General features: G+C 40.2%; 1 protein-coding gene across 2 annotated transcripts in view; it reads left to right on the top strand.

The window, feature by feature from the left end:
• CRMP1 (collapsin response mediator protein 1) overlaps positions 1-15,986 on the top strand; it is a 211,069-nt gene that overhangs the window by 106,626 nt on the left and 88,457 nt on the right. For both annotated transcript variants that reach the window (XM_078678488.1, XM_078678489.1), the window contains exons 2-4: positions 5,527-5,615; positions 7,022-7,206; positions 8,909-9,073. In XM_078678488.1, coding sequence (XP_078534614.1) covers positions 5,527-5,615; positions 7,022-7,206; positions 8,909-9,073 — 439 coding nt within the window. The remainder of the gene's footprint in view (positions 1-5,526; positions 5,616-7,021; positions 7,207-8,908; positions 9,074-15,986) is intronic.

The raw sequence follows: 15,986 nt of genomic DNA, 5'->3' as shown, positions 1-15,986 counted from the left end.
CTGTTATCTTTATGGCCTCTTCCAAGGGAATGTTACTATAAAGGGACTCAATGTCCATAGTAACTAGAATGTCTCTGTCATGTACAAAATCTAGGTCCTCAACTCTTGTAATCATATGACCGGTGTCTTTAATATATGATTTAATTTTTGGTATATGAGGTCTTAGGAAATGATCTACAAATTTAGACAGTGGTTCTGTTAATGTTCCTATAGTCGACACAATGGGTCTATAGGGAGGGTCACATACATCCTTATGTATCTTGGGTATACCATAGGTACAAGCTGTCTTACCTTTATTGTAATTAAGAAAATCATGTTCCTTGGAGCTGATATCTCCATTAGAGAATGCCTCACTAGTTAAGAGTTGGATTTTTTTGAAGATGGTGTTGGAAGGGTTGAGAGTAATTTTCTGATAGGTGGTACTATCGCTCAACATGGCCCTCATTTTAGATTTATATTTTTCCGAGTCAATGACAACGATCCCTCCACCTTTGTCACAAGCTTTAATGACAAGGTTATTGTTATTGGACAATGACTTAAGGGCAAGTGATTCGTCCTTACTGAGATTGTAGATAGGTTTAGGTACAAACTTCATGGTTCTATCCAATTTCTGGAGCACTACCAATTCAAATGCAGCAACTTTAGGGCCTACTTGATCCAAGGAGGGATTGAAGGTAGAGGGCAGTGATAAATCCTTATTCGTATGGCGATCATTATCATTGCTCATATTTGTTTGGAAAAACTTTTTTAATCTTATTTTCCTGAAAAAGGAAATAATATCTTGATAAAGTTCAAAGGTATTTACATGTGCATGGGGCACAAAGGAAAGGCCCTTGGAAAGTAGAGACTCACTACAACTGTCCAGGGTGGTGGATGATAAATTGAAAATAGGAATTACATTCCTTGACCCCAATATTGTCGGCTGCGGGTCTCCCTGATGAATTGGGGTTCTAGTTGTTGATGTTGTTGGTGATTCTGAAAATTGCCCCTGTTCTGGCCTTGAAATCTCACTCTCGGGCATCCCCTGCGAAGCCCCCTGTTGGATAAAAAAGGCCTTTGGGGGCGTGAGCCCGAGTAGGAGTTAAGGGCCCCTTCTGATTCGTAGTAATTATTAGGGTTTTCCCCTTCAGAATCAGACGTATCAGAAACATTGTTAACCCTTTGCGGGGTGTGCCTATTTTCATCCATATATTGATTTTGTTTGTAGAATTCCTTTCCTAAATAGGGGTAAACTATTTCATCTGTATAGAATCTTTTATCTTTAGATAATTTATCAGTTTTTCGTTTATTGAGATAATTGTAAAATGATTCCAGTTCTCTATTGCACTCTTCTATTTTATTCATGGCTTCCACTACACTTTTTATTTCTTTAAGTTTACTTTCCAGTTCATCGATTTCTGTTTTAATGTTAGCTGCCAATTCTTTGGCAGTTTCTACGATCAAAATCATAAGGTCGCGGGAGCATCTGCTCGCAATCATGCTCCATTTTTCGAGAAAGGGTCTGTGATGTACAAATAGACCCGGTATGTTGCCTACTCGTAGCCCATGGGAATAACCCCTGATCTTAAATAGGCTAACATGAATTCTCCATGTGCTTCCATACAAATGAATTTTTTCTTAAGATCAGGTGAGAGGATCCACAGTTCACAGTAGAATGATCAATTTGTATTACTTTTCTTATTTCTTTAGATCGAGGGATTTGGGAGCAGAGAGGCAAGGTAACCTGTGAATTGGTGGTATCAATGGTGTGCAAAGCGGCATTTATTTTTGTTCCCCATCTATCTATAGAGGTCTTTAGATTGGTAAAATTTTTCATTGCATCTCTAATTTCTGATTTTAATAAAATATTCAAGGTGTGATTTAAGCTCCATATTAATAGTGGGACCCAACCCGGGGGTTCAATGGATTTATTAGAACTATCATCCAAAACTATAGCCCTTGGGGTGTTTGTTGCCACTGGACAAACATATTGATCTGCATGTTTAGTACCCCTAGAAGTGCCTGGTTTCCGCTGAGCCGTTTTCCTTTTCGCCTTGCCACCCGGACCCAGCCTACCTATTTTGGGGGAAACTATGTGGGCTTGGGCAGGGGGTAGTTCTGTGGAGACAGAAAATAGCGGTGAACAAGGCATCATTGGGGTAGTAGGTTCCATAAGATGTGAGGTATTTTACATGCTAGGTGTTAAAGAAAGATGCCTCTCTGTGCGTTCTATTTCATTAGTTACCTGCTGAAGCATTCTATCAATGGTAGTCGGCTGATTGATGGGGGTTTGGATATTAGATTTCTGTCGTGTGTTGGGCTTTGTACATATGGGAGGGGGAGAATTTTCCCCCATAATTCTTCCCTATATTGCCCTAGCAATACAAAGAACTAATAATTAAAAATTTTAACTTTTCAGTTTAAATAGTACAGTCGTTGTTCAGAGGTATCCCCGAAGTCTCAAGCTGGGTTAAAAAAGTTCAGCAGGAACGAATAGTTCTACAATGGTACTCACAAGGGTGCTGATATAAGAGAGGTGGCCCAGCCCTGCCTCGATCTGTCTCGAACGGGCTCAGACGGGCCCGCCCTTGGCCCGGGCTTCGCCTGGTTGTCGCCCGCGCGCGTCCCGCGTTGCGAGGGGGAAGGCAGCGCTTTGTAGTGCGATGTCAGCGCCTCCCCCTGCAGCAGCTGTGGCCACTCGAGATGGAGAGATGCACCATGGGACCAAGAGTCCCACCAGGGTGGTGTGGGGTGGAGGGAGCATCCCGCAAGGGTGGATGGCTGCTCGCCGGCAGTCTCAGGCAGCAGAGAAGGTTTGTGTGTCCCGCGCTGCGTGGGGGAAGGCGGCGCTTTGTAGCACGATGTCAGCGCCTCCCGCTGCAGTAGCTGTGGCCACTCGAGATGGAGCGATGCACCCTGGAAACAAGAGTCCCACCAGGGTGGTGTGGCATGGAGGGAGCGTCCCAAGAGGGTGGATGGCTGCTCGCCGGCAGTCTCAGGCATCGGAGAATGTTTGTGTTCCCGCGCTGTGTGGGGGACGGCGCGGCTTTGTAGCGTGATGTCAGCGCCTCCCCCTGCAGCAGCTGTGGCCACTCGAGATAGAGCGATGCACCCTGGGACCAAGAGTCCCACCAGGGTGGTGTGGCGTGGAGGGAGCGTCCCGCGAGGGTGGGTGGCTGCTCGCCGGCAGTCTCAGGCAGCAGAGAAGGTTTGTGTTTAATGTCTTGTTGTATTTTCTTGCTTTGTTTTCTGTTGAATTAAAGACTAGATTGACCATGCTTGAATTTCTGCTCCAGATTGGTGCTGGTCCTCTATCGTATAGACTCTCTTCCCCATCTACCTTTCTGGCCCTCCCCAATTGAACCCTCACAATTACTGTTCATTGCTTTGCCACATAGAGCTTCATATCGCTACTTTCAGCACAGTCCACCAAGGTTCTGTGCAGTCCTACGCAGAACTGTTAAAAGGCCTCTAGAGCATTGTGGATGTTTACTTACCTTGATTGGAACTTGTAAGTGTTTCCCAATTAGTTTATATTTTCTGATTCTCCACAAATCATTCTAATAATTTCCTCCTCAGTTGGCGGCAATTTGTAGATTTTTTTCAAGAACTACCAGATTTAAGGGCAGATTCACATGCCCCTTTCGTAACATTTGTGCCGCCATTGCATCACTTTTGTGACGCAGCCACGGCGTAAATGCTGTTGCCCATTTACAACGTGACGCATCTAGGAAGATGCGTCACGTTGTAAAGCCCTGCGTCACATTATACCTGCGTCAGGTATAATGTATGCAGGGTGGGCGTTTCTATGCAAAAAGCCATGTAGAACTGACGCAGTGAAATCTACAAGATTTCACTGCGTCACTCCACACCTTCACTGCATCAAAATCCCTACGCCTGCTCAGATCAGGCGTAAGGAATGATACAGGGCTTTTTTATTGGGACTCACCCATTTATTGTGGTGCATTGCTGGAGTTGCGTCACTTTCATGAGCAACTCCAGCAATGCGTCACTTTTGCGCCAACAGATGCGTCAGAATTTCTGACGCATCTGTTAATCCTTGCGCCATGGCGCACTGTATTGTAAATCCAGTGCATCCATTGTGGCGCAAAGACATTTGTCGCTGCTGCAAGGAAATTGATGCATCTATGCAGATGCATCAGTTCCTTGTATATCTGCCTCATAGTGTCAGTTTTTTCCTCTTTTTGTAGGGACTTGTTACATCATACCTATTTAGAGGTATTTGCTTACTTATACGACCATGTATCTTTCACCATTATGTTCCGGTATGAATCTTGACCTGTATATGCTGATTTTAGTTCACTGGATTGTGATCAGTCAAATTGATTGTTCCTGATGATGACCCACTTAATCAATTAGGGCTGATACACAGTTGACACTAACACAGCTTCAAAGATGTTTATCAAGAATAGAATATAGTGCATTAGTTTAGAAGCTGTACAACATTTGCTTACCATGAGTGCCCTAGATACCTAAATGTATATAGTTTGTCACTATAACCTTGTTTGATCACTGTCTCAGACTATTCGTAACAGCTTTTAGCACCGTGTTCACCTTTTATACTGAGCATATACAAATTTGCTTCATTTAGTCTGTGAGAAAGCTCAAATGTCTACATAAATTTCCTTTTCTCAAATTACAGTTAGCTTACATTGTAATCTTTTCTTTACATTTTTGTTTTGATTTAACAGCTTTTAGCACCTTGTTCACTTTTTACACTGATCATATACAAATTTGCTTCATTTAGTCTGTGAGAAAGCTCAACTGTCTACATAAATTGCCTTTTCTCAAATTACAGTTAGCTTACATTGTAATCTTTGCTTTACATTTTTGTTTCGATTTCCTTTTATAATGAGAAAGATGTCAGATATGCACAGGGCAAACACAGAGGTAAGTTATGTAAGGCAGGCATGCAGGTGAGGAATTGTAGATTGAGTACATTAGGTTAGGTGCAGTAGGTATGGTAGGTAGGTATGTTACGTATGGTAGCTAAAGTATATAGGTGTCGTAGGAATGATAGTTATTGTAGGTATAAATGGTGAATTGTTGTAGAAGATTTGATATGGTAGGCTAGGAACAATAGGATAGGTTTGGCAAAAGTAAGCACTGACTAATAATAGATGAGCCAATGCCTCTCTCTGAAGAGTGTATGTTGTATGCTTGTAGTGTGTGTTGTGTGAAATGTGTATTTTTGACATGTGGTCTTGCCACACTGTACCCACAAAGTATAGGGTTATGAAAAAGTGCCAGAAGATAATATTATCTTGTAAGTGGGGACCAAAAAGACATTCACAGTTCTTTTTAACAAAGGGGCAATATTTTAATAGATTTTTAAGAAAGCCTGAAGGTGCAAACGTCTTGACTCTGTGAAGAAAACATTAAATCCAACATATTAATATTATAATAACATTAGTACCTAAGGAGAGAAAGGGTATACTTTTTGAAATATTATATTTTGTCATTTAGTTTTAACTTACAAACGTTTATGTTTTTCTCATTACTTTTTTTTCTTTCCGATTTTTCCAGAGTGATCGATTGCTCATTAAAGGTGGAAGAATTGTGAATGATGATCGTTCATTTTATGCAGATATTTACCTCGAAGATGGGCTCATCAAGTAAGATTTATCTTTGATGCTTAGCTTTTTTTCTCATTTTATTGCCTAAACAAATTGTTTATGTCGAAAATGTGAAACTCATTAGAGTCAAACGGTTTGATTAAACATCCATTAATTTTGCATTCAGCTCAAAGTTCTTGATCGAGAACTCATTGTGCAAGTTTTTGCATTACTGTGCTCTTGATTTATATTGCACAACAATGTAGTAAAGCAGGAAACCTTCATTCAGGGTGAAAATCTGAAGCTTTGCAAACCGCCTTTTTCAAATAAAACCTCATTATGCCCATAACTAGTTTGAAGCTCAAAATGCTTGAATAAATGTCACCCACACTGAAGCCTTGCTTGAGAATGCAGGAAGATTCTCACATATCTAGGCAAACGGACACACATTTACAGACAAAATTGAAGCAGGGGCATACACCCGGCAGTACCTGATCCCTAGTTGTACTACAATTTGGACCAAATATTGAAGAAACTTCTCATTTTCAGAAAGAACTACAACCAAATTATGCTTACAACAAATTATTAGATAATGCTCTCATTTTTGCAGCTTAATGAATTTCAAGTTATTGGAATCATTGCAGTGGTACGCACCACAAAAATACCACAAACATTTAACACATTTCTATTCATAGTGAATTTTAATTTTACATAACAAAGGACTATGTTACATTTATTGGGTTCATTGTGGGTAAAATCAACAGCATGCCTTAAAGCAATTGCATATGAAGTCTTTGCCAGACAATTCAAATGAAAATGTTCAGAACTGTGGATGCACTTGTGTTCTTCCTCTCTCATATTAATTGTGCTCCACTTTACTGCATTAGCTGTCTTTGCTCACTCCATTCCACAAGTGGAGTCTTCACCCTTAACTTGTGTCGGCTGGCACCATTATTAAATACACAGGGCCTGATTCATTAAGATAATCCTACACTTTTGTGTAGGTTTAGAAATGTTTTGGTATTCAAGACTATGAGTTTTATTTTACTAATAGTAATTTTACGACTGCGAAAACTCCTTACTAATGGAGGAAACCCCACAATAAAAAGGTAGGTCTATCCTATCTTTTTATTTGGGGAGTTCGCCGCACTAACTGCAGAGTCTCACGAGTCATAATTTTTTCCATTACTGAAATTAAACTCATAGTTTGGGAATATCAAAAAATAGCAAACTTACAAAAAAGTGTAATTTTACCTTTTTTAATGAAGTCCACAGATGGCACTGCTTCTTAAAATTGCTATTTTAACTTTTAACTTTTTGACTCTCAACAGTGACAACTTGCTTATTCTTTACACAAGACGTGTAAAACTGGTGTCGATTTACAATGTAACAGTGTACATGTAATACCTTCAGATTTCTGAATTCTTTCTTCAAGAAAATAAAAGTTAAACATTTTTGGCCCCCAGGCAAATTGGAGAAAATTTGATTGTTCCTGGTGGAGTGAAGACCATAGAGGCAAATGGACGAATGATTATTCCAGGTGGAATTGATGTTAACACCTACCTGCAGAAACCATTCATGGGAACAACAACTGTAGATGACTTCTATCAAGGAACAAAGGCTGCACTAGCAGGAGGCACCACAATGATAAGTACGTTTTTCAGATGTAAATTGCATTCCCAGGCTCAAGCGAGCATTTTAAGACATGGGAAGTCGTTCAAATATAAGCAACACAATACATTTAAAAATTGCACTTTAGGAAGATATTTGACAGGTTATGGATAGGTGTTACAAATTAAAGCAATTATTGACACCATAAAATGATCATAGATTAAGGATACAATCACTGGGGCAACAATAGGGTTAATAACTTACAGATTGGTATTTAGTAAAATATATTTGTGCATCAGGTCTAGCTAATGCCAATGTGAAAAGAAATTGTGACCGTGGGGTTTGCAACTCTTTTGCACCTTTTGTTTTAATTTTAGAAAGTAACTACACAAAATAAAGCAATATTTAGTAAAATTTAGTTTTTTCAATACAAGGAGATAAAAAAACGAAAATATAACTTATATAGTGTAGTTCATGCACTTACATCATAAATAAGGAGTCTTCTACAATGTGTGTGTGTGTGTGTTAGAACACCCACACAAACACACACACACACACACACACACAAACACCTGAAGCAAACTGCTTGGATGGAAATCATACAACTGCTATTCCACAGGATGGATCTATTCATTCACCTGACATCAGCCTCCACTGCTCCAACAAACAATAGTACAGGAAAACAGGAAACAGCTAATCCTTCTCAGACCAACATACCATACGTTTTTGGGTATGATGAAGGCATTACAGACCTACTACATGTTATAGTAATTACACAACCAAAAAACGAATCCCTTAAACTGTGTACGTTGTACTGAAATTCTCCTATGCACTCGAACACTATGCTACTTGCTCCCCATAGAGTGCCAGCGGAGACTCCTCACAATATCACATACACCTAAATGCCTCTGCAAGACATCTTGTAAAGTCGAAGATACATTTTATTTTTTCGTCTCTGAAACTCACTTGTCCAGCTTAGCAGTGTATCTATATACCTGGCAGTCACATGTCGTTAGGACTGCACAACTGCACTGTAGCATTTAGTGAAATGTAGTTCTAATATTGCAATTACCAGTCTCTCTTTCTGGCTGACATCCCTTTAAAGATGCATAAGTAGGTTATGTGATATATGGTTGCCACTATTTTTATGGCTTTGCAGGTCATAAGAAGTTCTGTGCCATTAGCTCCCTGTACCTGCATGTGCATTAATATAGGTCAAACTGTTCTTTGCTAGCTTTTACAGACAATGTTCGTTCCTCACATGGTTATGTCTTCCATTGGGTTGAGTACATGTGTTTCATGGATAATCGTTGTGGATTGCTGTGGCTCTTTCTTTGATAACAGTGGGCCAGACATGTAGCTGTGTGCGTTCTCCTGCATCATATGCCATTTTCAAAGAGTTTCTGGCGATGGGATAGTGACATTCATGTAGTACAGGCCTCTGCCCTGTCTGCCTAAGTCATATTCTTGTTTTACAGGTATCACAATGAGAAACTGGGTACATTATAACTCTATGAATTGCACCATTAGACCTGGATATTGCATGCTGAGTTAGAGAACAGCCACTGCTCTGTAAAGCTCCTCTCTTACTATTGTCATGGGACTACTTGATGCACTTTTAAGGATATTAGCCAAGGTTTTAATCAAGTCTTTGGAGTTTTGTGATGACTAGAGCTTTAATATCAAGTTGTACAACATACAAATACAATAAAAGTCATAAACGTTTCTTTATGTTGTTTAAGTTGACCATGTGGTCCCTGATCCTGGATCTACTCTGCTGACCACATTTGAAAAGTGGCATGAAGTGGCTGACACGAAATCCTGCTGTGACTATTCCCTCCATGTAGATGTCACAAGCTGGTATGATGGAATTCAAGAGGAACTAGATGTACTGGTGCAAGATAAAGGTTAGTGGAAAGCGAACTATGTTATACTTGTTGCTGTATTGTTTGTAAGTTGTGAGATTTGGAAACATTCCATAAAGTATGCAAACTGGTGATGGAGCTTCCATAACTGTATATAGGCATTAAGTTAGTTAACCTCATGAGCTATTTCATTTTTTGGGGCCTTTATTTATTGAGATTTTAAAGTTCCAATTCCAAAAATGGTACACTGATACACTATAATCAAACAGGTTACAACCACACCATAATTAATACTGTTACCCAGCGTATTATGATACAATAGATGCAGTCACAGGCTTCCCAAATGAAAGCAAGATAAACATGTTGTAATCCTTGTAAGTGTATTAGCTTTCTCCTCCCTCCCCCTTCCTTTCCTCTCCCTTGCTACTTACCCTTCTGTAGAATCTTCATGTGAAGCTCACAGTAGAATGTTGCTGTGAGCTTCGACGACAGTTGGTGCTTGAGGATAATAAATGTACTTTCTCCTGTACATGTGGAGTTCATTTTTTAACAAAACAATATTCCTGACATACCAATACTAATTAGTTTGTCAACAGTGAATCACAAAGAGAACAAATGAAATTGTCAGTTGGTGGTGAGGGGCTCAGAATAGCACCGAGCAGGACGTGAGCAGAGGTCCACGGGTCCTGCTTACCTCAACCTATGTTACTGAGGGTTATTCAAACCCCCCTAACACAAGATAACTGATCAGCCCCTGGAATTTGAAACAGCAGCTGAGGTTTGATGCAGCGTGGCAGAACTCGCTCAGGGCCAGCCAACTAGGCCAGGCTTAGCTCCACCATACTAACGCAATATTTCTTATGCACTGTATGTGTTTCTATAATAAATCCTTCTGTTAGGCGGGGGATGAGTGGCCAGATGCACTTATAAGTGCCAAGGTAACCTGATCAGGTGGTTCACCAGACTCAAAACAAAGACATTAAAAGTATTCTTATATCACACTTCAGTAGCCTAGACCAGGCTTAAGGCTACTCTAAGTAAGGTACTGCATGCTCAAAGATACACCCAAAAGGTACAAAGCAGGAGCCATTTGTACAGAAGCATTTCTGTGGTTGGAAATGGCCCGATTCACAGAAGAGGGCCGTTTCTGAATGCAAAAATGCTATTTTTCATATGTACAAAACACAAACTCCGATTCGGTTACATATTTCCGAATCTCAATTTGTGTTTAGCGATTGGTATTTGAAAAGGGCCTGTTTAGGGCGTCACTTCCAAATACTGAATTGCAGTGCTATGTATGAATGTTTTGAGACCCTTTACATATCCTCACAACTCCAAGCAGCAAGGACACAGTCTACAGTTCAAGTTCTCCACATGGGTGCCCTCTCCCCTCCAGAGACCCACAAGCAGCAAGACAAGACAAGAGACAGACCCTGCTGCTTACACAGAACTGCCTACATTGTTACCTCATTTCAATATGTGTGGCCTCATGTTTACCACTGAGTTTATAAAAAAGGTATCACCAGCATGGCTCTTTAACACTAACAGCCAGTGCTGCACCTGATGTTGATTTAACAATACCCACTGATCATCCATCCAGCCAGGTACAAACAATTTGATGGGTGGGTCTTTGACAGACAAGGCTCAACATTCTGGAATGCCACATCTCAGACTTGAGCAAATTTCTTTTAACTTTTACAAAGGATTTAAAAAGACTCTTTTTCCCGCCTGCATATGATGTGGAAATGGGCCTGCTTCTCTCGCCCATCTATATCAACACCCTGACTCGTTGGTGCACCAGCTTTCTGACTCTTTGTTCATACATCATGCTGATGCCCAACTGCTTAAGGCAAGTTGTGACTCTGATTATTGACCATCCATCAAATCATCTTCAGTGTGTTTCAGTACCACTGATGCTTCACCATCTTCTCAGCATATCGCGGTAGTCTAGAATATGGACATGAATTTGGCGCATGGGATTTTTTGCAAACTATATTGTCCCTCTTGGCCACCCATAAACCCTGGCAACAGATCTTCTGAATCTCTTTGAGGCAACGCCTCGAACACATAAAATAAACAAATACAGATTGCCCTGGAACCAATTATTTAACATGATTTGTCTACATAAATAAGAAAAGAAAAAAAGTAGTGGAAATTCTAACTATGCAAGCCTGAAACAAGAAAACGTATTCACACAAAATCATTAGCTGCAGGTTTAGTATCCATTACATTATAGATTAAATATTCTTTAAAACGGTAGGATGACTATGGTTGGCCAAGTTTAATTGCACTTTATGTGGCTGCTAATAAAGTTTTCAAAAAAAGAACCTATACCCCAGGCACTAATTACATTTATAACTTAATGGTGTATCATATATCGCAAAACATTACAACCACCTCCCCTCTTTCAATTGATGGGGTAGGAGATACATCCACATTGTGCCATGATTAAAATTGCCCAGACCCTCTTCCCTAAAATAACAGCTGTGAGACAACAAACAACACACACCAAGTTGTCACGTTCAGACAAAAGGAAAAAAGTGTGTGTGAGCGAGATGGCACCTCACGGGAGAACCACCAACGGGAACGTGGCAGGTACTCACCAGGATTGCCCTGTTCTCATCATTGGAGCCATCAAGCCAAAGAAAATGTGTCCAAATTAACAAACAAAGGTAGTGTTTGTAAATACATGCAGTGTAAACAAACCACAAATGACACACATTGAAGTCAAAACAACATAGATACCACAAGCAACACGGATCTCCAATTTTATTCTTTCTCCTTAATGTTGGTTGTGGAATATTAAAAAAGTGAGTGTGGTTACTACTTATCCAACCATACTCCACTTGCCGACATGTTTCATTGCCACTTAACTTTTTGGCAATTGCTTCAGGGCACTACGTTTTTTAAGCACTGCCTTGGACATACATTGTCTTCACAGCTGTAGAAAATTATAAAATACAACACTTATTTAGCTGTCACACAACCTCATATATTGTTAGAAAATGTGGCAAAACCAAATTGCACATAGTTCCAATATATTTACCCTTTATCAGCTATCTTGTCGCATACCAGCTGAGAGGGGGAATCCTTTCGTGATTCTAAAAGGGCTCCAACTATGAGTCCCCTTTCTTCCCCCTCGGTGATTGTCACTGCAAGGATTTTAAAAACTAGGCATGATTATATGCTATCAGAAAATCTCGAGGCACAAGCACGATTTCATTCTCATACTTGTCGTTACAGCATTTCGTTGCTATCTCCTTTTAGTTATTCATTACCCAGCTGTTCAGTACAGCGAGTAGTCCCTGAACTGCCCCCTCGATATTCCAAGTTTTTAGCCTGAATGAAACATCTTTTCTATCAGTCAGACCCCATTAACAGTATTTAAGCTCACATTGGAGATTCCTTTCTCAATTTCGCAGACCAGAGCGCTTACTTCTTACCGGTAAAGGGAAAGACCGCCGGCGTTTCCTCAGCCTGTGAATCCCTCCCACTGTCTGGCTTCACGTATATACACCGTGTCTTGCACAGCTAAGGGCGTGTTCCCGCGAGACTGAAAGCAGGACTACGTCTCGACTGCGGGCGCCATTTTAACATGGAACAACATGCAGTTTGTTGTTATGTGTGGCCTCGTTGTGTTTGATTACGAGATACAGCGACTACATTAACTTAGAAATAAATCTTCATTTCGCTCATAGATGTTGCAGTGTATTTACTTCCATAAATAAAATTCTTTTATATTTCAACCGGTTTCTACATGTCTATTTTGGGCACCATTTTGGATTGGGGCAATGTTTAATGGCGTTTTACACTAATTATTTTTTAGGGCAAGTTTCGGGCTCAACCACAATTACGTGTATAGTGTACACAACACCAACAGATGGTCGAATCTCCATCTACATAGATTGTTTTAGTTCAAAATTGTTAATAAACTGTGGGAGTTTAGAAAAAATATATTGAGAAAAACGTTTTATCAACTTTGGACATTTTCATATGTGTGAATTTAAAGGAACATTAAATATAATGCATACTTGCCCATATTCACAAGATAATTGCCACACTCAGGTGAGCCAGGACAGATTTACCTACATCTGATTTCTGGAGGTCTCGTGCACGTACACCTTCACACAATGCCAAAAGGTTCATCTAGATGTAGATCTTTATCATTGTAATACAGCCCAGTACATGACGAACAACCAACGTTCAGATAATTTCATTCCATATTCACAAGATGATTGCCACCATGAGGTGAGCCAGGACAGATTTAATTTCTGGAGGTCTCGTGCACATACACCTTCACACAAAGCCAAAAGGATCATCTAGATATAGATCTTTATCATTGTAATTCAACCAAGTACATGACTAGCAACCAACTTTCAGGTGATTTCAATGTACTTTATTCCATTCTAGTAATTCATTGAGGCCAGTTCTCTCACTTCTTTCTTGATAAATCCATTTTGCCTCCTTCGTAATGAGTCGCCTTTCAACTGATCCAGAATCACCTGTCACTTTTTCTAGCACCACCCACTTAAATGTATGCTTATTGTTATGACAATGTTGGACCAACTTTGTGGAAAATTTTCCTGCCTTGATTGTACTCAGGTGTTCCTGAATTCGCGTTTTTATTTTGCGTGTGGTGAGTCCAATGTATTGTAGACCGCATTCACAGTCTAACCTGTATACCACATTGGTGGTATTACAATTACTGAACTGTCTTAAACTCCATTCTTTACCTGATTGTAATGTTACACTTTTCACTTTTTATGTTAAAGGACACACAGAGCATGACCCACAAGGATAGTGTCCAGTGGAGACAGTACTGTTACTTTGTACATTGCAAACTTGTGGGCGTGTGTGGACCAACTTATCTTTAAGATTGCTGGCCCGTTTAAAGGCGAACATTGGCTGTGGCATTTTAAGCTCCTTTGTTGATAGCAACGGCCAGTGCTTCCTAATTGATTGCCTTATTTTGGTGGCCAACGGATCGAATGTCATTACCACCGGAAGGCAGTCTTTCTTTTCTCGATGGTTCACTTCTAAAAGTGCATTTCTAGGAGTATTAAGAGCTCTTTTTCTTGCCTGTTTGATAATTTTAGCAGGATAATGTCTTTGTTCCAATTTATCTGCCAAAACCTGTGTCTGCTCCATGTATATATCTGTGCTAGAACAGTTTCTACGATATCTAAGAAACTGTTCCACCGGCAGGTTGTCCCTGAGTGCTCTTGGATGGTATGAGTCGTAGGACAACAGGGAATTCCTGTCGGTTGGTTTTTGGTGGACACTCGTCATCAAGCCCCCTTCATTGGCTTTAATGTCCAGATTCTCTGGACACACACACGCAAAATAAAAACGTGAATTCAGGAACACCTGAGTACAATCAAGGCAGGAAAACTTTCCACAAAGTTGGTCCAACATTGTCATAACAATAAGCACACATTTAAGTGGGTGGTGCTAGAAAAAGTGACAGGTGATTATGGATCAGTTGAAAGGCGACTCATTACGAAGGAGGCAAAATGGATTTATCAAGAAAGAAGTGAGAGAACTGGCCTCAATGAATTACTAGAATGGAATAAAGTACATTGAAATCACCTGAAAGTTGGTTGCTAGTCATGTACTTGGCTGAATTACAATGATAAAGATCTATATCTAGATGATCCTTTTGGCTTTGTGTGAAGGTGTATGTGCACGAGACCTCCAGAAATTAAATCTGTCCTGGCTCACCTCATTGTGGCAATCATCTTGTGAATATGGAATGAAATTATCTGAACGTTGGTTGTTCGTCATGTACTGGGCTGTATTACAATGATAAAGATCTACATCTAGATGATCCTTTTGACATTGTGTGACGGTGTACATGCACGAGACCTCCAGAAATCAGATGTAGGTAAATCTGTCCTGGCTCACCTGAGTGTGGCAATTATCTTGTGAATATGGACAAGTATGCATTATATTTAATGTTCCTTTAAATTCACACATATGAAAATGTCCAAAGTTGATAAAACATTTTTTTCAATATATTTTTTCTAAACTCCCACAGTTTAATAACAATTTTGAACTAAAACAATCTATGTAGATGGAGATTCGACCATCTGTTGGTGTTGTGTACACTATACACGTAATTGTGGTTGAGCCCGAAACTTGCCCTAAAAAATGATTAGTGTAAAACGCCATTAAACATTGCCCCAATCCAAAATGGCGCCCGAAATAGACATGTAGAAACCGGTTGAAATATAAAAGAATTTTATTTATGGAAGTAAATACACTGCAACATATATGAGCGAAACGAAGATTTATATCTAAGTTGATGTAGTCGCTGTATCTCGTAATCAAACACAACGAGGCCACACATAACAACAAACTGCATGTTGTTCCATGTTAAGATGGCGCCCGCAGTCGAGACGTAGTCCTGCTTTCAGTCTCCCGGGAACACGCCCTTAGCTGTGCAAGGCACGGTGTATATACGTGAAGCCAGACAGTGGGAGGGATTCACAGGCTGAGGAAACGCCGGCGGTCTTTCCCTTTACCGGTAAGGAGTAAGGGCTCTGGTCCGCGAAATTGAGAAAGGAATCTCCAATGTGAGCTTAAATACTGTTAATGGGGTCTGACTGATAGAAAAGATGTTTCATTCAGGCTAAAAACTTGGAATATCGAGGGGGCAGTTCAGGGACTACTCGCTGTAGTGAACAGCTGGGTAATGAATAACTAAAAGGAGATAGCAACGAAATGCTGTAACGACAAGTATGAGAATGAAATTGTGCTTGTGCCTCGAGATTTTCTGATAGCATATAATCATGCCAAGTTTTTAAAATCCTTGCAGTGACAATCACCGAGGGGGAAGAAAGGGGACTCATAGTAGGAGCCCTTTTAGAATCACGAAAGGATTCCACCTCTAAGCTGGTATGCGACAAGATAGCTGATAGAGGGTAAATATATTGGAACTATGTGCAATTTGGTT

The sequence above is a fragment of the Lissotriton helveticus genome, chromosome 2_2 (genome assembly GCF_964261635.1).
Source record: "Lissotriton helveticus chromosome 2_2, aLisHel1.1, whole genome shotgun sequence".
Lineage (NCBI taxonomy): Eukaryota > Metazoa > Chordata > Amphibia > Caudata > Salamandridae > Lissotriton > Lissotriton helveticus.
Note: the sequence above shows the minus strand (reverse complement) of the source record. Positions and strands in the feature narration are given on the sequence as shown.